We start from the raw sequence: 27,424 nt of genomic DNA, 5'->3' as shown, positions 1-27,424 counted from the left end.
CATTTCAAAAACCAACAATTGCATAGTGGTGCATAGACTTTTTATATCTACTGTATGTCTATAAAATAATGGGGTAGAATTATTATAGGTCGAGCGGACATGATTAGCTGTAGCAAAAATGTCGCTCAACAACCTCGCTAAATGCCGACAGCGTACACTGTCCGCATTTAACATTGCAAAAGCATTTCTAGTGAAATGCTTGTGCAATACCGCCCCCTGCTGACCGGCAGCCAATTGGCCGCTAGCAAGGGCTGTCAATCATCCCGAATGTATCAGGATGATTTCAGTCCGCCACCTAAAAGGTCTCACGACCGCTACTTCTATTTTTTCTTTTTTTTTTCTTATATTTTTATTGTGGTTCAATTCAAGGCATACAATATACGAAAGTAAAAGTAAAATATGAACAAAATTAGTTACAAGACATACTTCTAATATAAAATAACATAATTTATGTAAGAACTTACCTGATAAATTCATTTCTTTCATATTAGCAAGAGTCCATGAGCTAGTGACGTATGGGATATACATTCCTACCAGGAGGGGCAAAGTTTCCCAAACCTCAAAATGCCTATAAATACACCCCTCACCACACCCACAATTCAGTTTAACGAATAGCCAAGAAGTGGGGTGATAAAAAAGTGCGAAAGCATATAAAATAAGGAATTGGAATAATTGTGCTTTATACAAAATCATAACCACCACAAAAAAAGGGCGGGCCTCATGGACTCTTGCTAATATGAAAGAAATGAATTTATCAGGTAAGTTCTTACATAAATTATGTTTTCTTTCATGTAATTAGCAAGAGTCCATGAGCTAGTGACGTATGGGATAATGACTACCCAAGATGTGGATCTTTCCACACAAGAGTCACTAGAGAGGGAGGGAAAAAATAAAGACAGCCAATTCCTGCTGAAAATAATCCACACCCAAAATAAAGTTTAATGAAAAACATAAGCAGAAGATTCAAACTGAAACCGCTGCCTGAAGTACTTTTCTACCAAAAACTGCTTCAGAAGAAGAAAATACATCAAAATGGTAGAATTTAGTAAAAGTATGCAAAGAGGACCAAGTTGCTGCTTTGCAAATCTGATCAACCGAAGCTTCATTCCTAAACGCCCAGGAAGTAGAAACTGACCTAGTAGAATGAGCTGTAATTTTCTGAGGCGGAGTTTTACCTGACTCAACATAGGCAAGATGAATTAAAGATTTCAACCAAGATGCCAAAGAAATGGCAGAAGCTTTCTGGCCTTTTCTAGAACCGGAAAAGATAACAAATAGACTAGAAGTCTTTCGGAAAGATTTAGTAGCTTCAACATAATATTTCAAAGCTCTAACAACATCCAAAGAATGCAACGATTTCTCCTTAGAATTCTTAGGATTAGGACATAATGAAGGAACCACAATTTCTCTACTAATGTTGTTGGAATTCACAACTTTAGGTAAAAATTCAAAAGAAGTTCGCAACACCGCCTTATCCTGATGACAAATCAGAAAAGGAGACTCACAAGAAAGAGCAGATAATTCAGAAACTCTTCTGGCAGAAGAGATGGCCAAAAGGAACAAAACTTTCCAAGAAAGTAATTTAATGTCCAATGAATGCATAGGTTCAAATGGAGGAGCTTGAAGAGCCCCCAGAACCAAATTCAAACTCCAAGGAGGAGAAATTGACTTAATGACAGGCTTTATACGAACCAAAGCTTGTACAAAACAATGAATATCAGGAAGAATAGCAATCTTTCTGTGAAAAAGAACAGAAAGAGCAGAGATTTGTCCTTTCAAGGAACTTGCAGACAAACCCTTATCTAAACCATCCTGAAGAAACTGTAATATTCTCGGTATTCTAAAAGAATGCCAAGAAAAATGATGAGAAAGACACCAAGAAATATAAGTCTTCCAGACTCTATAATATATCTCTCTAGATACAGATTTACGAGCCTGTAACATAGTATTAATCACAGAGTCAGAGAAACCTCCGTGACCAAGAATCAAGCGTTCAATCTCCATACCTTTAAATTTAAGGATTTCAGATCCTGATGGAAAAAAGGACCTTGAGACAGAAGGTCTGGTCTTAACGGAAGAGTCCACGGTTGGCAAGAGGCCATCCGGACAAGATCCGCATACCAAAACCTGTGAGGCCATGCCGGAGCTACCAGCAGAACAAACGAGCATTCCTTCAGAATCTTGGAGATTACTCTTGGAAGAAGAACTAGAGGCGGAAAGATATAGGCAGGATGATACTTCCAAGGAAGTGATAATGCATCCACTGCCTCCGCCTGAGGATCCCGGGATCTGGACAGATACCTGGGAAGTTTCTTGTTTAGATGAGACGCCATCAGATCTATTTCACCATTCGCCCGGATGCAACGTTTGGCGACTGAGATAATCCGCTTCCCAATTGTCTATACCTGGGATATGAACCGCAGAGATTAGACAGGAGCTGGATTCCGCCCAAACCAAAATTCGAGATACTTCTTTCATAGCCAGAGGACTGTGAGTCCCTCCTTGATGATTGATGTATGCCACAGTTGTGACATTGTCTGTCTGAAAACAAATGAACGATTCTCTCTTCAGAAGAGGCCAAAACTGAAGAGCTCTGAAAATTGCACGGAGTTCCAAAATATTGATCGGTAATCTCACCTCCTGAGATTCCCAAACTCCTTGTGCCGTCAGAGATCCCCACACAGCTCCCCAACCTGTGAGACTTGCATCTGTTGAAATTACAGTCCAGGTCGGAAGCACAAAAGAAGCCCCCTGAATTAAACGAAGGTGATCTGTCCACCACGTTAGAGAGTGTCGAACAATCGGTTTTAAAGATATTAATTGAGATATCTTTGTGTAATCCTTGCACCATTGATTCAGCATACAGAGCTGAAGAGGTCGCATGTGAAAACAAGCAAAGGGGATCGCGTCCGATGCAGCAGTCATAAGACCTAGAATTTCCATGCATAAGGCTACCGAAGGGAATGATTGTGACTGAAGGTTTCGACAAGCTGTAATTAATTTTAGATGTCTCTTGTCTGTTAAAGACAGAGTCATGGACACTGAATCCATCTGGAAACCCAGAAAGGTTACCCTTGTCTGAGGAATCAATTAACTTTTTGGTAAATTGATCCTCCAACCATGATCTTGAAGAAACAACACAAGTCGATTCGTATGAGATTCTGCTAAATGTAAAGACTGAGCAAGTACCAAGATATCGTCCAAATAAGGAAATACCACAATACCCTGTTCTCTGATTACAGACAGAAGGGCACCGAGAACCTTTGTAAAAATTCTTGGAGCTGTAGCTAGGCCAAACGGCAGAGCCACAAACTGGTAATGCTTGTCCAGAAAAGAGAATCTCAGGAACTGATAATGATCTGGATGAATCGGAATATGCAGATATGCATCCTGTAAATCTATTGTGGACATATAATTCCCTTGCTGAACAAAAGGCAAGATAGTCCTTACAGTTACCATCTTGAACGTTGGTATCCTTACATAACGATTCAATATTTTTAGATCCAGAACTGGTCTGAAGGAATTCTCCTTCTTTGGTACAATGAAGAGATTTGAATAAAACCCCATCCCCTGTTCCGGAACTGGAACTGGCATAATTACTCCAGTCAACTCTAGATCTGAAACACAATTCAGAAATGCTTGAGCTTTTACTGGATTTACTGGGACACGGGAAAGAAAAAATCTCTTTGCAGGAGGTCTCATCTTGAAACCAATTCTGTACCCTTCTGAAACAATGTTCTGAATCCAAAGATTGTGAACAGAATTGATCCAAATTTCCTTGAAAAAACGTAACCTGCCCCCTACCAGCTGAGCTGGAATGAGGGCCGCACCTTCATGTGGACTTAGAAGCAGTCTTTGCCTTTCTAGCTGGCTTGGATTTATTCCAGACTGGAGATGGTTTCCAAACTGAAACTGCTCCTGAGGATGAAGGATCAGGCTTTTGTTCTTTGTTGAAACGAAAGGAAAGAAAACGATTATTAGCCCTGTTTTTACCTTTAGATTTTTTATCCTGTGGTAAAAAAGTTCCTTTCCCACCAGTAACAGTTGAAATAATAGAATCCAACTGAGAACCAAATAATTTGTTACCCTGGAAAGAAATAGAAAGTAGAGTTGATTTAGAAGCCATATCAGCATTCCAAGTTTTAAGCCATAAAGCTCTTCTAGCTAAAATAGCTAGAGACATAAACCTGACATCAACTCTGATAATATCAAAAATGGCATCACAGATAAAATTATTAGCATGCTGAAGAAGAATAATAATATCATGAGAATCATGATGTGTTACTTGTTGCGCTAAAGTTTCCAACCAAAAAGTTGAAGCTGCAGCAACATCAGCCAAAGATATAGCAGGTCTAAGAAGATTACCTGAACACAGATAAGCTTTTCTTAGAAAGGATTCAATTTTCCTATCTAAAGGATCCTTAAACGAAGTACCATCTAACGTAGGAATAGTAGTACGTTTAGCAAGGGTAGAAATAGCTCCATCAACTTTAGGGATTTTGTCCCAAAATTCTAATCTGTCAGACGGCACAGGATATAATTGCTTAAAACGTTTAGAAGGAGTAAATGAACTACCCAATTTATCCCATTCTTTGGAAATTACTGCAGAAATAGCATTAGGAACAGGAAAAACTTCTGGAATAACCACAGGAGCTTTAAATACCTTATCCAAACGTGTAGAATTAGTATCAAGAGGACCAGAATCCTCTATTTCTAAAGCAATTAGTACTTCTTTAAGTAAAGAACGAATAAATTCCATTTTAAATAAATATGAAGATTTATCAGCATCAACCTCTGAGACAGAATCCTCTGAACCAGAAGAGTCATCAGAATCAGAATGATGATGTTCATTTAAAAATTCATCTGTAGGGAGAGAAGTTTTAAAAGATTTTTTACGTTTACTAGAAGGAGAAATAACAGACATAGCCTTCTTTATGGATTCAGAAACAAAATCTCTTATGTTATCAGGAACATTCTGCACCTTATATGTTGAAGGAACTGCAACAGGCAATGGTACTTTACTAAAGGAAATATTATCTGCATTAACAAGTTTGTCATGACAATCAATACAAACAACAGCCGGAGGAATAGCTACCAAAAGTTTACAGCAGATACACTTAGCTTTGGTAGATCCAGCACTAGACAGCGATTTTCCTGTAGTATCTTCTGACTCAGATGCAACGTGAGACATCTTGCAATATGTAAGAGAAAAAACAACATATAAAGCAAAATTGATCAAATTCCTTAAATGACAGTTTCAGGAATGGGAAAGAATTCCAAAGAACAAGCTTCTAGCAACCAGAAGCAACAAAAAATGAGACTTAAATAATGTGGAGATAAAAGCGACGCCCATATTTTTTAGTGCCAAATCAGACGCCCACATTATTTGGCGCCTAAATGCTTTTGGCGCCAAAATGACGCCACATCCGGAACGCCGACATCTTTGGCGCAAAATAACGTCAAAAAAATGACGCAACTTCCGGCGACACGTATGACGCCGGAAACGGAAAAGAATTTTTGCGCCAAAAAAGTCCGCGCCAAAAATGACGCAATAAAATGAAGCATTTTTAGCCCCCGCGAGCCTAACAGCCCACAGGGAAAAAAGAGTCAAATTTTTGAAGGTAAGAAAAAAATGATTAATTCAAATGCATTATCCCAAATATGAAACTGACTGTCTGAAAAATAAGGAAAGTTGAACATTCTGAGTCAAGGCAAATAAATGTTTGAATACATATATTTAGAACTTTATAAACAAAGTGCCCAACCATAGCTTAGAGTGTCACAGAAAATAAGAATTACTTACCCCAGGATACTCATCTACATGCTTGTAGAAAGCCAAACCAGTACTGAAACGAGAATCAGCAGAGGTAATGGTATATATAAGAGTATATCGTCGATCTGAAAAGGGAGGTAAGAGATGAATCTCTACGACCGATAACAGAGAACCTATGAAATAGACCCCGTAGAAGGAGATCACTGCATTCAAATAGGCAATACTCTCTTCACATCCCTCTGACATTCACTGCTGCTGAGAGGAAAACCGGGCTCCAACTTGCTGCGGAGCGCATATCAACGTAGAATCTAGCACAAACTTACTTCACCACCTCCATCGGAGGCAAAGTTTGTAAAACTGAATTGTGGGTGTGGTGAGGGGTGTATTTATAGGCATTTTGAGGTTTGGGAAACTTTGCCCCTCCTGGTAGGAATGTATATCCCATACGTCACTAGCTCATGGACTCTTGCTAATTACATGAAAGAAATATATATATATGCCAAATGTCAACACTTATATACTAACTCCATGGGCCCAAACTAATGAGGATCAAAAAGACAATACTAGACACTACATGGGCCCTTTGCTAGCTATATTATAATTTGTGGTGGGCATATAAAGTAAAGAGAAAAAAGCATGGTTTATGCCCATATATGTATAGTAAAACACCCCAATAAATATTACGAGTCATCTGCAATCAGACATTTATGGACCATTGTTTTTATAATATGTTGTATGTTATGATTTTATTGCACAGCAATAAGTGAATGCCTAAGATCTGGGTCTATGATATTTATAATTACAAACCTATATATTTTGGCTGTGTTTTATATTATAGTCCCAGCTGTCTTGGCTGCAAACAGCTTATTATTTATATAAAGTGAATTAGTACAGCCAAACAAGAGCCATTTAGACACTGCATCAGAGACCATAGCATTAATGAAATAATAAGAATTGACTGAATGATCTACTTAGAAATAAAAACGTGGTCAACAAAGTTATAATATGGTGAGTACAAGGTGCTGCATAGTGAAACAGTTCTCAAGTTTCAGCATGTCTCCTATGTCCACTACAGCATAACGTATAGGTATGAACAGATAGCATTACTAAATTACAAGAGGAATATTATGGTTTAAATTGTACAAGGCTACAGATGTAGGACTGTTTAAGCTAATCTAAAGGGATCCCTTATTGACTAATAACAATCATGACACATATATTTATTAACAGATAATGTTAAGCACCACAAACTATATGGAGAGGTGCAGAAACCAGACAAAACATATCCTATAGCCTATACAACCTTGCAGGCAAGTAATAATAGTCTGTATCATGTGTTAGCCTAAGCCAGATCTACGTCGGTATTGCATGAGCCCCAGTCAACACAGTTCACCTTTGAAGAGATGCAAAGCGAGAAAGCCCAGCATTTTTTCTATATGCAGCACCAACTCATTGATTGTTAACGGTTTGCCATCTTCGGTATTGCTGCTCCTTACTCTTAGTGAAAGCTGTCCATCCCTCACTTTTCTTCCATAGGGAGTCGCTGAATTTGCCAGTCTATTTAAGGAATTTGTAGAGACAGCTCCGTAGTCCGATCTGTCTGACTGTAATTTTTCAGGAGGTATCAGCTCTGGGATCACAACTTTCAAATCAAGGCATGGCTCCGCATCTAAGTAACCCAGCCGAAATATTGTCCTCACATGTATTTCTCTCTCTAGGTCCACATAACTCATGTTGATCCTTTGACGTAGCTCACTGCCCATGGAGGTATATTTTGCACCTTGCAAGCCTTTCGTGGGCAGCTTTGGTAGTAGAAATGAGATTGCCGACTGTGAGGAGACTTCATCTGTATGCGCTATTGTACTAGGAGTGCTGGACATATTATTACTGTCAGGCAGTGTTAGGAGAACCCCTGTTGGTAATTTCAGCTCCAGTTGAATATTGTTAAGGTATTACCTAAGAGTTTGGAAATATTGAGTGATTGATAGTAAGGCACTCTGTTCCCAGTGCTCTACGACCTCTGTGATGTCAGATCTGTTTCCGGGGGTCATATCCAAAGCTATTACACAAAATGGACAGGGAAGTAGTAGTTATCATTGCTAAATAATTAGGGCTAAAATTATAGCAATGTAGAGCAGTCTTGAGATGACTTTATACCCCGAGGCTCGGGGAGGGGGGGGGGGTGTTAGGTCTCACTGTAGGCTGCCGCATTGAGTCCCAACAGTCCGGATCTAGGCTGAGAGGTCTTTTTTGCTCAGCAAAAATTATATCTGTCAATTCAGTGGGAAGTTAGCTATCTGAAAATAGCCTTGATAAGTGTGTATACTCAAGAATCTAGAAGATAATCGGCAGATTATTCTAATCACTACTGCAGCCTCAGTTAATGCGACCAGTCATGGCCGCTACCCACACACGCCCCCATGACCGCTGCTTCTTAAGTTCCGTTTCAGGCAAGCCTAAAACAATGGGCATAAAATGTAGCATCTACTGCTTAGTAAATCTGCCCCTAAAGTTCAATGCGGACTTCAAATGATTGTTTTTCAGATAAATCGGGATCAATTGTTATAGCTTTATATTGTGGCCTAATTTGACCAAATTATTTTAAATATCTGAGGTTTTGTTGAGACCAGGGGGCCTATTTTTTAAAGGTCTTGTGGACCTGATCCAACAGTGCGGATCAGGTCCGCAAGACCTCGCTGAATGCGGAGAGCAATACGCTCTCCATATTCAGCATTGCACCAGCAGCTCACAAGAGCTGCTGGTTCAACGCTGCCCCCTGCTGACTCGCGGCCAATCGGCCGCCAGCAGGGAGGTGTCAATCAACCCGATCGTACTCGATCGTGTTGATTTCCGGCGATTCCTGTCCGCCTCATCAGAGCAGGTGGACAGGGTTATGGAGCAGCGGTCTTTGGACCGCTGCTTCATAACTGGTGTTTCTGGTGAGTCTTCAGACTCGCCAGAAACACGGGCCCACAAGCTCCATTCGGAGCTTGATAAATGGGCCCCCAGAAGTCATCCAAAAGCAGATTTTTTGTTGTTGTTTATACATGTGTGGTTAAAAAAACACTGAATTGTTTTGTGCATGCACACATGATATTTTCATTACCAGTCAACAAAACATTTATCTCAAATTTGCAAGTTAAACTCTGGCATGTTTTACTATTTAATAGTTATCTCGGCCTATGTTTTCAATAATCAACCACCTAGAGCACTAACCTGAATCAGTTCCAACTCTTTAGATGTAATCCTGGAATGTGGCTGAGGAAAATAATAAATCGAGCAGAAAAAAAACAGAAAAATGTACTCATTGCAACAATTTACATTTTATATATATTAAAGGGACATGAAACACATTTTTTATGATTCAGATAGAACATATATTTTTAAACAATTTTCCAATTAACTTCTATTATATAATTTGCTTAGTTCTCTTGGTATCCTGATTTGAAAAGAATACCAAAGTAGGCTCAGGAGTTAGGAGTTAGCTGCTGATTGGTTGCTGCACAGAAAAGCCTCTTGTCATTTGTTTATTGGTGTGTTCAGCTAGCTACAAATGGAGATTATAATAGGAGCGCCAACAAGCTGAAGTATGATATCAGGCAACAGGCTATATAATAAAATATAGATTATTACATTTATTATAAACGACTAAAAAACAATTTTCACAGATTAAAATGTCTAAAATAATAGGGTTGGATAAAAACAAATCTCTATCACCTAGATTAAGATTTTTGCGCTAAACAGGGTGCGAAAATAACTCTAAAAAATGTGCGTTATTGCACTGTCCATTAGCGCTGCCATTATGAGTTACTGAAAAACCACCTTGTGCTGTGCGTTCTGGTGCGTTAAGCTCCATACCGCACAAAAGCTAAGGGCTGAGTTTACGTGCATGTGCACACTTTCCCACATAGATATCAATGGGGAAAGTGTGCTAGAAAAAACACTAACACCTGCGACCGCGGAATGGAGATCGCCGTAACGCAACCCCATTGATGTCTATAAGGAATAGAAAGTTACTTTTTTTTTTATTTTTAATATTTTTATTGAGGTAAAATTTGGCATACAAACAAGATATGTAAAACATTTCACAAGTGCCATCACAATAACACAGTATAAGATTCATCATACAGTTGAAAGACTATAAGCGTCATCAGTAATATCCACTAACAAAACAACAAGGTAACTAATGTTGAAAAAGTTTTTCAGAGGCACAATACAATCATGCCCATAATGGTTTAAGCCTCCCCTCTTGTTTAAAAGGGCCACTCTTGGACCCCTGGCTAAGTGAGAGTTTTACCATCATGGGAGGCTACCTGTTAAATAGGAGATCACTCATGGATCTTGTTTTGTTTACCTCAGATTTTTTAAGATTATTATTCTATATTAACACACTGTTAGGGATTATGTCAAAAGAAAAACAGGCAAATAGAACCAGGATTAATCCCTTCTAACTGTCATTAAAGACAATATATCCATGGGAAAATGAGTGCTGTAATAATGTGCTAAGAGATATATTCATAAAGAAGGTAATGAAGATGCGGTACAAGTAAAAGAGAGACCGCGCGGCTAACTCTCCTAAACAAGGAGATATATTATGTAGGGGGGGGGGGGGGGAGGAGGTGGTAACCTGGGTATAGTGAGTCTAGTAAATTAGGCTGCGTTCTTATAATATAGAGTAAACATGCCTCAGGGTGGCTCAGCATCCTAGCTATATGAAAAGAAGCATATATGGGTTAACAATAAATGCTTAACAAAGAACCAGTGCGTATTGGGACAATGCCATATCCAAAATATCAGGGGAAAAAGGTCTAACTGTATGGGTCTGACACACCTTATAAAGCTTAGCTCTGGGACTATGATGAGGGAGACTGTATAGACTGCAGGACCAGCCTGCGTGAATACTATGTTAAGTACATAGTTACCCATAGTGATATGTGACTTTATTAATGAGCAATAATCTAGGACTATCATGGAAGGGCATATGTGTACATCTATTACATTGAATAGATATGTCATAAAGACACAGTCAATTTTTATCTCTAGAATTCAAAGGTATATTTGCTCAAACCTAGGGGTTATTTATGGGAATGATAGAAATCTATAAGTGGATAACAGCTATAGGTATGTAACTACTTCGCATAGCCCTAGAGAGCATAATCATATTAGAAACCTATATATGGGATTACAGTTCTCTTTGCAATTAACCCTTCACATAATAATTGGTGAGTAATAGCAGACTCGCATTGATTATCTTAGATATAAGTCCATATACACAGTTGAGCCATATATTGCAACAGAGCTAGATAGAGTAATTGTTATAAACTTGAAGGATACCCATTTAGTTCCAGCAACCTAAGAATTACATAGTATATGCATAGCCTACAGTTGGCCTAGAGAGTTAGAAATTTAGAGAACACTAGTGTGAAACGTAAACAAATATATACACTGGGAACATTAGAGTGAGAATATAAAATTGTAAACAGATATACAACCAATAAATTACGGAGGTCAATTTGAAACACAGAACAGGGTGGTAACAGTGAGCTCTTTGAAGTAATGTACATGGATGTGGCATATATTATATCAGGGGCTTACAGAAGGTAACGCTCCCTATGTAAAAAGACCAGGCAGCACCCATTTTACAAATGCCTGCCCTAAACATTGCAAACTAGTTGAGACTATGATTTGATGGGGAAAAACTATCAGGGAGAGCTGTATATGGAAAGCTGCGTGTGCATGAACATAAGCAGAATGAACAAATAACCATGTACACTGCAACAGTGTGTCCTAAAAGACAGAGCTCACTTCCATTTTACTAACGGAGCAATAGCTTATTCCCATTGCTAAGTTCGAGTTTGCTCAAATATTGCAGAACAGTTTCCCTGGTTTCCACCGGGATCCCAGCCTCTTAGAAGGAAAAAAATTGTACAAAATGTTATATGAGGCTGCAGTGGAGCTGACAAGGTAATCGCTGAGGCAAACAGAGAGCCTGTAAATTCCTTGCTGCCGTATCGGGATATGTACTACACAGCTCTAGGGTCCTGCGGCAGTTCTCTGATATCTTGGCCCTAGTTAGTTGGAGTGCTGTAATGAGCTGTTGTAATCCACCAGGGTCCCAATGTCTTAGCAGGGAGTGAGTTGCGCAAAGTATTACGCCATCTGAACATGGAGTCGGTAAGTGTTGTCCTGAGGCCTGGAGGGAAGCGTGCGGAGTAACTAGAGTAACTAGAGCTGCCGTTAGTGTTGCGCTGTGTAGTTTCAGGGACCCACTGCCATGTTCATGCACCCAAACTAGTGCAAGAGCTTCAGGTGGGATTGCGCTAATTTTAGGGAGGACATCCATAGCTGCGGTAATACTAACTGTCCTTCTAGCCGTCAGATATACAAGATGGTCTGGCTCTTTCGTTGTGCCATCGTTCCGATCCACCGTAGCTGTGTTGCATACAGGGGGAAAGCGCTGGGGCCCCACAGCACCACCCCCATCTCGGTCTCTTAAGATGGGCTTAGTGAGGTCAGGCTGCCAGAACTGACAGCCGCCATTACTGTCAGGAGTAGCGTACAGCCTGTCAGCTAAACTAGTATGATGTTTTTCTAGTAGGTACCTCAGCTCCTCCAGAAAGTAAGACAAAGTCTTCATGATGTAGGCTGGATCGGAAACCTTGAAGTATAGTAGGTTTTCAACTGCCTGGGAGTGAAGTAAACGGCTAGAGGTCTGCTAATAAAGATGGCGATTCTCTCACGCAGCTCTATAGTATGAGGCAATGATGGCAGATTGGTGCAGTCTCTCCGGATCCCTAAAGGTTTACAAGAGTACACTACTGGTTCTTAGGTCTATCCATACATGTTCTGGTTTCAAAAATATTGCAATAAAGTGTGAAGGGACCCCTAAATTAGGATCTTGGGCCCGGGAGCTGCACCAAGACACGTCTTGTCGGCTCTGCAGTTGGCTCCGCCCCCCAGAAAGTTACTTTTTGACCTAACACCCTAACACAGGGGTGTCCAAACTTTGTTCTCCAGAGGTTTTGGAACTACATTTCCGATGATGCTCAGCCAGCATTTTATCTAGCTGAGCATCATGGGAAATGTAGTTCCAAAACCTCTGGAGAGCAAAGTTTGGACACCCCTGCCCTAACATAAACCCCAAGTCTAAACACCCATAATCCGCCACCCCCGACATCGCTGACACCTAAATAAAGTGATTAACCCCTATTCCGCCGCTCCCTGACATCGCGACACCTAAATAAAGTGATTAACCCCTATTCCGCCGCTCCCCGACATCGCAGACACCTAAATAAAGTGATTAACCCCTATTCCACCACTCCCTGACATCGCAGACACCTAAATAAAGTGATTAACCCCTATTCCGCCGCTCCCTGACATCGCAGACACCTAAATAAAGTGATTAACCCCTATTCCGCCGCTCCCTGACATTGCAGACACCTAAATAAAGTGATTAACCCCTATTCCACCGCTCCCTGACATCGCAGACACCTAAATAAAGTGATTAACCCCTATTCCGCCGCTCCCTGACATTGCAGACACCTAAATAAAGTGATTAACCCCTATTCCACCACTCCCTGACATCGCAGACACCTAAATAAAGTGATTAACCCCTATTCCACCGCTCCCTGACATCGCGACACCTAAATAAAGTGATTAACCCCTATTCCGCCGCTCCCCGACATCGCAGACACCTAAATAAAGTGATTAACCCCTATTCCGCCGCTCCCCGACATCGCAGACACCTAAATAAAGTGATTAACCTCTATTCTGCCGCTCCCTGACATCGCAGACACCTAAATAAAGTGATTAACCCCTATTCCACCACTCCCTGACATCGCAGACACCTAAATAAAGTGATTAACCCCTATTCCACCGCTCCCTGACATCGCAGACACCTAAATAAAGTGATTAACCCCTATTCCGCCGCTCCCTGACATCGCAGACACCTAAATAAAGTGATTAACCCCTATTCCACCACTCCCTGACATCGCAGACACCTAAATAAAGTGATTAACCCCTATTCCACCGCTCCCTGACATCGCAGACACCTAAATAAAGTGATTAACCCCTATTCCACCGCTCCCTGACATTGCAGACACCTAAATAAAGTGATTAACCCCTATTCCACCGCTCCCTGACATCGCAGACACCTAAATAAAGTGATTAACCCCTATTCCGCCGCTCCCTGACATCGCAGACACCTAAATAAAGTGATTAACCCCTATTCCACCACTCCCTGACATCGCAGACACCTAAATAAAGTGATTAACCCCTATTCCACCGCTCCCTGACATTGCAGACACCTAAATAAAGTGATTAACCCCTATTCCACCGCTCCCTGACATCGCAGACACCTAAATAAAGTGATTAACCCCTATTCCGCCGCTCCCTGACATCGCAGACACCTAAATAAAGTGATTAACCCCTATTCCACCGCTCCCTGACATCGCAGACACCTAAATAAAGTGATTAACCCCTATTCCACCGCTCCCTGACATCGCAGACACCTAAATAAAGTGATTAACCCCTATTCCACCACTCCCTGACATCGCAGACACCTAAATAAAGTGATTAACCCCTATTCCACCACTCCCTGACATCGCGACACCTAAATAAAGTGATTAACCCCTATTCCGCCGCTCCCTGACATCGCAGACACCTAAATAAAGTGATTAACCCCTATTCCGCCGCTCCCTGACATCGCAGACACCTAAATAAAGTGATTAACCCCTATTCCGCCGCTCCCTGACATCGCAGACACCTAAATAAAGTGATTAACCCCTATTCCACCGCTCCCTGACATCGCAGACACCTAAATAAACCTATTAAACCCTAAACTGCCTCCCCCCACATCGCAATGCGGCGGACTAGGGGTGTTTAGACTAGGGGATTATGTTAGGGGTTTATGTGTAAACATAACTTTTTCTCCATAGACATCAATGGGGTTGCGTTACGGCGATCTCCATTCTGGATTTGCAGGTGTTAGTTGTTTTTTTTTTTTAACACTCTTTCCCCATTGATGTCTATGGGGGAAAACGTGCACGAGCACGTAAGCTCAGCCCTTGGCACACACCATAACGCACAGCACAAGGAGGCTTTTCAGTTACTCATTATGGCAGCGCTATGGAGAGTTCAATTACGCAATTTTTGGGGGGCGTTAGTTTCACACCCTTTTTAGCACAAAACTTGTAATTTAGGTGATAGACAGTTTTTTAATCTTCAGTGTTAGTAAACAGCAGACAAAAAAATGAATCCTTTCATAACAGGAATAATATTTACTGTGTAGCCCAATGTTTCAGAATAAACACATATCTTAGTAGACTGGATAAAAACACCATTCTGCATAAAAAATCTTTCCATTCTGGTTTATATGTATGTGCCTCAAAGTATGATTATGATAAAATAATGCTGGTCATAAATTATAAGTGCAAATGAAATAAATTAATGACAGTGCATTAATAATAGAGATTGAAGGAACATGCATTATTTATAATATTCTTATACAATTTTTTTTATATATTTCTAGATCATAACAGATGAACTGTGGAATGGAATTATTCTGTGCATAGTCTTTACACTGATATATAAAGATTTCACACTTCAGCCAGCTTATTTAATAAATCTGCAATACAAAGTGCATGCAACTAGTTGAAAAAAATAGCTATATTATTTATACAAATAAATACTTTTAAGTAGACAACTTATTTGGTGCTAAAACCTTCCATTTTAACCTCAGTGCATTTGAAAAATCCATTATGGAGTCAAATGATTGCAACAATAAAATGGTAAATTCAAAACCGAAAGATTGCTGTGATACTCAACAAATGCCAGAAACTGAAAAAGAATCCCCAGAACCTATAGCTGGGACAAATATAGATGACACTATAGATATGAGTAATGCATCTCATACAGATTTAGACTTGGAAGGTCTTGAGGTTTTTGAACAATCTTATGTTAAGAATAAAATGGAGAATTATACAGAAAACAATTGTTTGCCAACTGAAGAACCCAAAATGTGTAATGAAAAAACTGCCACATACTGGACTGGTGGAAGAGATGATTTACAAGATGAAGATGTTCCAGCTCCAAAACATTTGAATGACAGAAAATTAGACATTGACTGGACAATACCTTATTACCTTACAGAGAACAATTCACTACATAAAAATGTCAGGACTTACTTCCCTCTTCACAAAACATTAAGAAATCTTAGACTTCTAGATATGAGACTCAAGTATAGCACTCGACAGCTTGCACTTGAAAACAAATCATCTGAATACACGAATGACTCTGGTTCGGGCACAGATGAGGGTGATGTTAAGTTCTCAGAGCAGAAACAAAGGGCAAACGTCATGCAAGAAGAATCAGAACAAATGCACATTTCATCACTGATTGAACTTCTTTCGCAATGTCGCCTTAAGCTGGAACAGATGGAGGATCTTGAAAAGTATTCAAGAGATATGGAAATCAATGTAAGTTATGTATTTATATATATATATCATAACTAAGTCATATATATACACTATATATATATATATATATATATATATATATAGTTCTGTAGGAAACGGCACACACCAATCAAAGCAATCACCTGGTGCTCTGCCATACAATGATACAGCCAAGAGAGTGATGAGTCCCATGGACGGTCTCCATGATATCCAGAAACTCCACACAGCAGGTTTTTAACAATCTGTTTTAATAGTGATGATAAACAGAAACCAAACGTTTCGGCTCTCACAGGAGCCTTTGTCAATGGTAGCCAAACCGGACATATATATATATATATATATATATATATATATACACACATACACACACACACATATACACATATTCTTATGCCACCCATCACCTGCCCACACCCACTACCCCACCCCCTCTTTGTATATATATATATATATATATATATATATATATATACACACATACTGCTATAACCTTGTCTACACTCTCAAGTGGTCACTAGGTGGAGCCCAATAAGGGACTGTCTATTTTAAAGGGTGAATACAATTTATATAATGGACTCAATGTACCTAGCAGTTTGTTGAGACCTCAATAAAGAGACGTGTACAGTGGGTTTTCTTGGTAAAAAAAAGGTGCCAGTACTAATTGATTGATATATTGTGCCCTGTTGCTGTGTGATTGTCACTTACCTTTCCTCATATTCTGCAGCCTTATCACAGTGAGATGCCACCTCACCAGCATACAACATGCTTCTAGCTAAAGAATATATACATATGTAAATTCAAATTTACATATAGAAGACAGAAGCCAGTGAATTACTGTACAATTACCTGAATTTGTATCTAAATCTGCAGCCTTGTTCTCTGAACCTGCTACCATAGGCAGCCCTAGTGTTTGGCGAAATAGGCGAATACCTAAGGCCTCACTCATGATGGGGTCTCGCAGACGGGCATAGAAAACATTTGTTTTGTTTTCTTTTTGTGCCCCTGGAATGTTAGTGTTTGATTGTATAGTTCCCTGGCCATCATCTTTCTCCTGGCACAACTGGATATTCTAACCCTCACAGCCTCTTACACAACTGCAAGTTCTCTGACCGTCAAGTGCAGAGACCTCACTTCCCTCCATCTTCTGCCTGACCCTGTGCAGTGCTGTCAGCTTCAGCATACTCAGGAGGCAGAGGGGACGCAGGCAACAATAAACATGTAAAAGGGAAAAGGAGATGGCATTTTAAGCACTTAGACCCTTGCAACCAGAGGTGATAAGTTGCTATTAACATTTCTTAAATTCTCTCTCATCTGTCCCTTCTCACACACTCTCATCCTCTCATACACTTTTTACTTTACTCTTTTCTCTCTCACTCCCCTCTTTTCTCTCTTTCCCTCTTCTCTTCCTCCTCTATTGCCTCTCTTTGTCTCTCTCTCTCCCTCCACTCACTTATCTGTCACTAACATCACTTTTCTCTTTCTCCATTTTCAATCTCCCCCCCCCCCTTTCTCTTCTCTCATCTCTCTATTTTCTCTTTTGACTCAATTTCTCCTTCCACTCTCTTCCTCACCCTCTCTCGTTCTTCCTTTTATATTTATTTCCACTCCCTGCAATCTCTCCTCTAGACTCTACTGTCTTCTCTTGTCCTCCCTCTCACTTTTCTTTTTCCTGCTATCTCCCACACCCTTCCTTCTCTATCCACTCTGTCTTCCCTGTTCTTTAACCATTCTCTTTATTCTTTTTCCACTGTTTATATCCGATGCACACGCTCTCTCTTTTCTCTCTTTTCCTTGCATTTTTATTGAGAGATTTGGTACAATGAAAGACCAAAACATAAATTATCAAAAAATATAAAAAAAGGGGAAATATTGTACATGACCAGATATACAGTGCCATACAATGCAACACTTGATAGGTAATACCAATTATATATTTGAATTTTGCCTAAGACCTTTACCAACTCTAGAATTTCCTTTGCCTGCCACCATTAGTTACCCAAACCAGCCCTTTCTTCTTCCCAGAAGGATCCACGATTTAGGAAGAAGAGGGGGGTCTAGAGCAGTGTTCCCTTTAAGGCTATTTTTTTAGCTTTCCCAGCAGTGAAATAGTTAATAAGGGAACCACATCTTGTAGTGTTTGCTAATTGCTCTGATTAACTGTTTCACTGCTGAGGGAACACTGTTCTAGAGGGGCGGTGGCTCCACATCATTGGTGGTTAGAAGTGAGTAGTGTCCAGCATCACTCTGTGGGGGTGAGGCCACCCAACATTACTGAGCTCACGAATGCTCACTTTGAAATGCTCTTGTAACTGTGTTTGGACTTAGTGTGCATCCCTATAAAAACCTGTTTACAAAGGCGCAATCTCATCTAAGGGTCTCTTAGGAAGATACAATGTTGCAGGGCAGAGGGGTCACGATTTGCAGTTAATAAAAAAAAGTTAAAATTGAGTTAAAGAAGATATAATACTGTAAGTCTCAGTTGCCATTTTGTTTTCAGTTCACGCCAAAATAAAAATGGTGCTTTAACAAACAATACGAGAGAGAGAGAAAGAGAGAGAGAGAGAGAACCCATCCTACGAACCAAAAAGATGCATTCAGATGGGTTATCAAACGGATTACAATATTTAAATCTGAAAGTCAAAATTAAACGATCTCCTTTAAAAACACGATTTTAAAGACGCCAGTACGGTTAGTGACAATCACAACAATATGATATAAAAACATGCCATACTGTATGTAGGTGTCCTGAAGGGACTTTCTGTACAGATCCCCTTAGCTGTTTAGGATATTATGTAGTCAACACACACATATATATATATATATATATATATATATATACTGTATATATATATATATATATATATATATATATGTAAATGCAATGTTCCCTGTATACAGCCTCTCTAATAGGGATGAATGGAGCTTTAATGAATCAATACCATGTATATTAATAAACCTCTAGAATATTTCCTGTGTTTAACATATGTACTAGATAAAAATCTGTTTGCAAATCACCATAAAATAGTTGTAAAGATGAACTAAATGCCCTTTCAAGGACTTATCCAGTGCCTAGAGGTGTCAGATTCAAAAAGCCAATAAAGAACTTGAAAAGCTCTTGGCCCCATAGGGAAAATAGGGCTTTAATTGAGAGTCTGAGAACCGATTGGCAAGCGTGAGAATCAGTCAAAAACTGATTGCAGCAAATCAAAATAGAGCCGAAAAAGCTGCTGCTGGTAGATTGAGGACGTTAAAGGGACAGTCTAGACCCAATACTTAAAGGGACAGTCTAGGCCCCGATATTCAAAACATTGAAAGACAGGCAAAAAAACTGGCTGCTTTGGTTTGCCAGGCTCAGTGTCCATCAGTCTGTCTATGTATTCAAAAAAAGTGGGCTGAACCGCAAAGTGCTTACAAATGCCTATGTGTGTCCCATAGGATATAATGGGCATCGCTATTCGTTGGCAATCTCAGCGGAGGGGGGGGATCTCACTGAAACAAAAATAGGTTTCTGCGTAGGAACATTTAAAAAATACCTAACCTAACTGTAACTAAACCTACACTATCTGAAACAAATATGGCTGAAACCCTATACCTAACCTGTAGGGCTGCCCTTGGAATACTAGTGATGTATCCCAATTAAAATGCAGGTTACTCCCCTGCTAACTCCCACAGAATGCCTACATCTACGTTATATCTTCGCTAAGAAACATTCCTATTATTACTATAGAAGATATGCCAATACATGTTGTGACGGATACCCCCGGCTACCCCGACTGGGTAGCCCCGCCAAAAGGGGTCCTGCTTCCTCCCTGCCAACTGCAGCTATGTAGCTGGCAAGTGACCACAGCCTGTAGCCACCTCTGATGCCTTACAGCACCAGTACTCAGGGTCCCACCCTGTGGTAGACTCCAGCTACCCAGGCTGGATAGCTCTACCTGAGGATCCTTTCTCTGCCTGGAACAGGCTGCTATGTAGCCCAGGAAAGTGATTTTAGCTGGAACCAACCCAAATAACTAGACACACTAGCATTCAGGTTAGACAGGAACTGATTTTATTGAAAACACACACTCCTTTTATACAGTCAGCTCATCTTGATAAGACCCTGGACAATCCCACTATTTTCCCGCCATTCCCGCCCCTCCAGACAGCCCGGCACCTCCATTGGAGCCACAGTCCCAAATAATCCCAATACATATGGGTGGCAGTTTCGGTTTGTCATAATCCCAATACATATGGGTGGTGATTCCAGGGTGTCATTTTAAAGCTCTCGGTCCCCAGATTTCACAGTCCAAAAATCATCATAATTCGTTACTGGGAACCGGAGTTACAGTCCGTTGAAGTTATGGGGTTAGGGGTGTCCAAAACCCCCGGTTCCCAAAGGAGCTCCCCTCCGGCAATTCCACCACCCCTTGTACTCCCCAGGGGCTACTAATCCCAAAAAGAGCAGAGCTCTGGGGCACATGGTTGCTGGAGCGACCTGGGTTAAAGTTAGCGGGTGTTCTGCTGTCCTGTGGACGACCGGGAGTTCCAGGAGCCCGGCCAGCCTAGGAGGGTTTTCCTGGTCATACACCAACTTTTCTCTGAACACAAAAACAAGCCAACACAAAGCAAACAAACAGCTTCCAGAGATGGTGGTTGCTCTGAGGAGCCCAAAACCACTGAGAAACAACAGGAGTGAGGTTGTAGGGGGGTGGGGGATAGCCTTAGCCGTCTGGTATCTGTGACACATGTATATACAATGTATCATTAAAATGTATCCTATTTTACAATGTGGATACTATGGATTTTAAGTATTGTATTGATTTTAAACAGCTGTTCGTTTTTCCACGTTCTTTTTTCTATTTTAAACCTTAATATTTATTTTTCTAAATATAATTAGGTTATCAAAGACAGTAGCCTCATCTTTGTAGTATTGCACAATCTGTAACTTTGCAAAGTTAAACAAATGCCGTTATGTAAAAATTTAAAGTTGTGGCTACTGTCTTTGATAACCTAATTATATTTAAAAAATAAATATTTATGTTAAAAAGAAAAAAACAAACAAATTTTTAAATCTATACAATACTTGCATTATGCAAGAAAATACATATAATTTAAACATTGTATATACAGGGAGTGCAGAATTATTAGGCAAGTTGTATTTTTGAGGATTAATTTTATTATTGAACAACAACCATGTTCTCAATGAACCCAAAAAACTCATTAATATCAAAGCTGAATAGTTTTGGAAGTAGTTTTTAGTTTGTTTTTAGTTATAGCTATTTTAGGGGGATATCTGTGTGTGCAGGTGACTATTACTGTGCATAATTATTAGGCAACTTAACAAAAAACAAATATATACCCATTTCAATTATTTATTTTTACCAGTGAAACCAATATAACATCTCAACATTCACAAATATACATTTCTGACATTCAAAAACAAAACAAAAACAAATCAGTGACCAATATAGCCACCTTTCTTTGCAAGGACACTCAAAAGCCTGCCATCCATGGATTCTGTCAGTGTTTTGATCTGTTCACCATCAACATTGCGTGCAGCAGCAACCACAGCCTCCCAGACACTGTTCAGAGAGGTGTACTGTTTTCCCTCCTTGTAAATCTCACATTTGATGATGGACCACAGGTTCTCAATGGGGTTCAGATCAGGTGAACAAGGAGGCCATGTCATTAGATTTTCTTCTTTTATACCCTTTCTTGCCAGCCACGCTGTGGAGTACTTGGACGCGTGTGATGGAGCATTGTCCTGCATGAAAATCATGTTTTTCTTGAAGGATGCAGACTTCTTCCTGTACCACTGCTTGAAGAAGGTGCCTTCCATAAACTGGCAGTAGGACTGGGAGTTGAGCTTGACTCCATCCTCAACCCGAAAAGGCCCCACAAGCTCATCTTTGATGATACCAGCCCAAACCAGTACTCCACCTCCACCTTGCTGGCGTCTGAGTCGGACTGGAGCTCTCTGCCCTTTACCAATCCATCCACGGGCCCATCCATCTGGCCCATCAAGACTCACTCTCATTTCATCAGTCCATAAAACCTTAGAAAAATCAGTCTTGAGATATTTCTTGGCCCAGTCTTGACGTTTCAGCTTGTGTGTCTTGTTCAGTGGTGGTCGTCTTTCAGCCTTTCTTACCTTGGCCATGTCTCTGAGTATTGCACACCTTGTGCTTTTGGGCACTCCAGTGATGTTGCAGCTCTGAAATATGGCCAAACTGGTGGCAAGTGGCATCTTGGCAGCTGCACGCTTGACTTTTCTCAGTTCATGGGCAGTTATTTTGCGCCTTGGTTTTTCCACACGCTTCTTGCGACCCTGTTGACTATTTTGAATGAAACGCTTGATTGTTCGATGATCACGCTTCAGAAGCTTTGCAATTTTAAGAGTGCTGCATCCCTCTGCAAGATATCTCACTATTTTCGACTTTTCTGAGCCTGTCAAGTCCTTCTTTTGACCCATTTTGCCAAAGGAAAGGAAGTTGCCTAATAATTATGCACACCTGATATAGGGTGTTGATGTCATTAGACCACACCTCTTCTCATTACAGAGATGCACATCACCTAATATGCTTAATTAGTAGTAGGCTTTCGAGCCTATACAGCTTGGAGTAAGACAACATGCATAAAGAGGATGATGTGGTCAAAATACTCATTTGCCTAATAATTCTGCACTCCCTGTACATACAATGCTCCTTGAAACTATTAACTCGTTACACGTCCTCATCCCCATCCTAACACTGCTAAACCATTCACCCCTAATCTGCCACAACCTATAAACCTTATCATCCCCTAACCTATTAACCCCTAAACCACCAGAACCCCCATCACAATAAACCCCCTAGCCTATTAACCCTAAACATCCACAGCCCCATCGCAAAAAAAACCCTAACCTATTAAACCCTAACCTGCCACAACCCCCATCACAATAAACCCCCTAACCAATTAACCCTAAACCTCCACAACCCCATCACAAAAAAACAACCTATTAACCCCTAAACTGCCACAAGCCCCATTACAAACTAACCCTACACTACTTTGCTCCATAAAAGCTAACCCTCACCCCAATACTTCTAACCTAACACCTAGTAAGTTACAAAAAAAAACTAGCATTACAAAAAATAAAAAATAAACACTGCCATAAATAAAAAAATCCTAAACAATAAGGCCTATCCTAAAACTAAAGTCCCCTAAAAAAGAGACCACCCCAAAAAAAAACCAACCCACTATACTAACACTAAAATCTACTCTAAAAATTGCCCTTCAAGTTTGGTGAGTTTAGCATTAGGTTTTTTTTTTTTGGGGGGGGGGAGGTTAGAAAAAGAGATCATTGCCGAAGCCCTTCTTAGGGCAATTTTTTTAGGATAGGATTTTTTATTTTATTTTTTAAAGGCAAAAGTGCTGATAATTTTAGGGCAATTCCTTACAAAATGCCCTGGACAATTTTTTTAGGATAGGATTTTTTTTAAAATAGGGTTTTTCACTTTTTTTTAAAGCCAGAAATGCTGATCACTTTAGGGCAATGCACTACAAAATGCACTTGTTAGGGCAATTTTTAGTGTAGGTTTTTAAAAGATAGGCTTATTTTTGGGGGTGGGGAGGTACTTTGTTTTTAATATAGGTGTTTTTTCTATTCACTTTAACTAAGGCACTGCCTGACAAATGCCATTTTAAGGGCAATGTTTAGAGTAGGTTTTATTGTTAGTATAGGATTTTTTTATTTTAGGATGGGTGTGACGAACAAAGGTTATCCAAGCCTGCGCCAGTCACTTATTTAGCACAGAAAGGGTTATCAGCTCCCTTTTACTGTCACAAATAGGTCACAATCTAGCCACACCAGGCCAGCTTGTGATGTAGTTCAGTGGGTGCAAGGGTTAACAACACTCCCTAGTCTGTACTAGACGTAAAAGAAATGCCCAAGACTCCCCTTTAATGTCACCCACACTAGACTAACAACCATATAGCTCCAATACTGTCACCACTTAAAATTTATTAAAGGGAAAATCCTAAGAAAAAACCCAGACTTACACATTAATTCTTTGAATATAATTTAGCAGAAAATAACCTAAATTATACAGTTCTAATATCCCAGTCTCTTTCAGTAACATGGTTCAATTATTAGACAAAGGCCAAACTTAATAAAGGAATTATTTATTATGCTAAAAATATTATGTGCAATGCATTATTAATAAAAAGTTGTTACAAATAAAATTACACATGCAAACAGGTTAAAATAAAAAGAGGAGAAAAACAGATTGAATACTTTCCTAGTCTCAAGATTTGTGCCAGGGGAATGGCAGAAAGCGATGGCTCCTTACTCTGTAGAACAGCTCCCCTTGTAAGAATGACAATCTTATTGTTAAAAACATAAGATTCTTATACCTATTTTCCATAGATCAGGTTGCCTAACCACACCCTCCTGGGCGGACTAGGAAACCCCCCTGTCTTTATGACCTTCAATAGACTAATTTCTTGCCTGAAATTATACAATCCATTATAATTTCTGCTAGGTAACTCCACTTTCATATATACCTATCAGGAATCTCCTAGTTTCATTGGGAGAATCAATTTGATACCAGATATGACAGATTTCCCTTCATTTAATGTCATTACAGTTTCACACACATATGTACATAATATACCAATGGCCTTTCAGTGACCTGGTCAGTTTTTTGTGACTGAGGTCCTGTTTTGCATCATGCATTCTACTGACAGCCTAAGCCATAAACTGTATCCTGTGTATCTCTGAAACTAAGAGCTTGAGTGGCTTTATGACTCAATGCATACACAATAACATTTAGTGGAGTGAGCCTTAGAAGCTATTTATGAGGCTCCTGGCACTTCAAAGAAAACACAAGTCACAATTCTTCTTGAAAAACAAATAACTGTTTTGAGTTCAAGCTACCCAGAATTAACCCCTTTTTAGCTAAATCCTGAGGTTTTCGTGACAATGGGCTTTTTTTAAGGGACTTTAGTTTTATGGTAGGCCTTACTTGCAGTTAGAGGGTTAATAAGTTAGGGGTGGTTTGTGGTGGGGTTTTGGTGGTTAGGGGGTTAATAGGCTCATGGTAGATTGCGGTGGGGGGTTCTGGCAGTATAGGGGTTATGTAGTGTAAGGGTTATTGCGGTGGGGGTTATGGCGGTATAGGGGTTAATTAGTGTATGAGTTATTGCAGTGGGGGCTAAATTTAGTAGTGTAGGGGTTATTACGGTGGGGGTTATGGTGGTTGTTAGTGTAGGCTGGGGTGCTTTTATTTTGTTGTGTGATATATTTAAAAGGAATCTTTAATTTACACCACCAATGTAGGAGGCAATGCTGCTTGGAATATTTTGCCAGCATCACCATCCATTGTGAATTTTAAACAGTATTGTCGGCACTTTTAAATAATTCTCTGGCTTTCTCGACATGGTGACAATCTCTCAGCCTTGTGGCACATTTGATCATTGGGGCCTTATCTTTAATACTTATTGTTACATACCAGACAAGCATCTTGCAACGGGTTCCACATCTATAAGTTTTAAATAATCATTGTTTGTTAGTAGCCGAAAATGTCTGCCAAGCCCACCCACAGCTTTCTTCTTATCTAGTTAGCTGTTTTCTTGCACGGCAGTTTAGCTAGCAGTGCACATTAATATTTTTCAGTTAGCAATTTCAAATTGCACATGCACACTTAAGAGTAGAAACATTTATTTAAGAGTCTATAGTGATTGGAGAAACAACATACCACAATGTAGATGCAATAGATGGGCAGAGAATGGCGGCCATTTTTTACTCCTAACAAACGATGAGTATTTAAATGTTTCATGTACTTCTTACAAGTTTATACATGTGGGACCAGTTGCAGTATGCTTCCCTAGAATGTAACAACAAGTAATCCAAATTCTGTATTGGGTCTACACTGTCCCTTTAAATGGATAGTCTAGTCAAAATTAAACTTTCATTATTCAGATAGAGCAGCAATTTTAAGCACCTTTCTAATTTACTCCTATTATCAATTTTTCTTCGCTTTCTTGGTATCTTTATTTGAAAAAGGAAGAATATAAGCTTTGGAGCCAGCCCATTTTTGGTTCAGCACCTGGCTAGCACTTGCTGATTGGTGTCTAAATGTAACCCCCAATCATCAAGCGCTACCCAGGTGCTAAACCAAAAATGGGCTGTCTGCTAAGCTTATATTCATGCTTTTTTCAAATAAAGATACAAAGAGAACGAAGAAAATTTGATAATAGGAGTAAATTAGAAAGTTGCTTAAAATTGCTGCTCATGAAAATGTAATGTTGACTAGACTATCCCTTTAAGTCAAATGTCCCTTTAAAGTGGCTAGGAATAAAATATGACCAATGAGTATTATAATAATGTACTATAAACAACTCACACACTATAATAATGAATGCTTTAACAGAATATCTATATCTTTTTCTTTTTTTTCGGGAAGCTCCAGGAAACTATCACATATCTAAAACAAAATATTGCAGCACTACAAAGAGAAAATGCCCAGCAAGAAGATGAAATATTTTTCTTAGCCGAAGAGCTTATACAATGCAAAAGGATGTTACATGAAAAAACGGAGAAGATCTCACATATGAACACCATGTTTAAAAACTTTGGTCAAAGATTGGAGAACACAAGAAAATATCAACAGATTGATTCAATATGTCAGATAAATAACAGTTCAGGGCAAAGCTCTGAAAATCCAGAACCAAGGGACTTAAAATCTAAAGTTTGTGTTATTTTGTAATATATGAGTCTTTTTAATTTCTAGTATGTCATAAACTTCTACTGCCCCCTTTAGGACAGAGTAAATCCTGCTGGAATTTAAAATCGGAGCCTTACATTTTCTATATAGTAATTGCTTGATTAGTGTATGAGCTAATTTATATTTATATATTTATATATGTCCCGGGATTGGGAAGGGAGGGAGACGTGGGTTGTGGCCATTGTTGTTTTGTGGGTGGAGCTGTGACCTGAGGCGCAAAACCACAGGTGTGTGCCATGGATGAATTTAAAGGGACATGAAACCCACATTTTTTTCTTTCATGATTTAGATAGAGAATACAATTTTAAACAACTTTCCAATTTACTTCTATTATTTAATTTGCTTCCTTCTCTTGTTATCCTTTGCTGAAAGGTTTATCTAGGCAAGCTCAGGAGCAGCAGAGAATCTAGGTTCTAGCTGTTGATTGGTGGCCGCATAGATATATTTATTGT

The 27,424-nt window shown here is 39.6% G+C and overlaps 1 protein-coding gene across 1 annotated transcript in view; it reads left to right on the top strand.

Moving 5' to 3' along the window:
- Nucleotides 1–27,161, top strand: part of LOC128635900 (uncharacterized) — a 54,796-nt gene extending 27,635 nt beyond the window's left edge. The window contains exons 2-3 of the mRNA XM_053688996.1: nucleotides 15,303–16,248; nucleotides 26,652–27,161. Of these exons, the coding sequence (XP_053544971.1) occupies nucleotides 15,532–16,248; nucleotides 26,652–26,954 (1,020 nt within the window). The 5' untranslated portion in view covers nucleotides 15,303–15,531 and the 3' untranslated portion in view covers nucleotides 26,955–27,161. The remainder of the gene's footprint in view (nucleotides 1–15,302; nucleotides 16,249–26,651) is intronic.
- The last annotated feature ends 263 nt before the right edge of the window (nucleotides 27,162–27,424 follow it).

Source organism: Bombina bombina, chromosome 7 (genome assembly GCF_027579735.1).
Source record: "Bombina bombina isolate aBomBom1 chromosome 7, aBomBom1.pri, whole genome shotgun sequence".
Lineage (NCBI taxonomy): Eukaryota > Metazoa > Chordata > Amphibia > Anura > Bombinatoridae > Bombina > Bombina bombina.
This window is presented reverse-complemented; position numbering and strand designations above follow the sequence as displayed.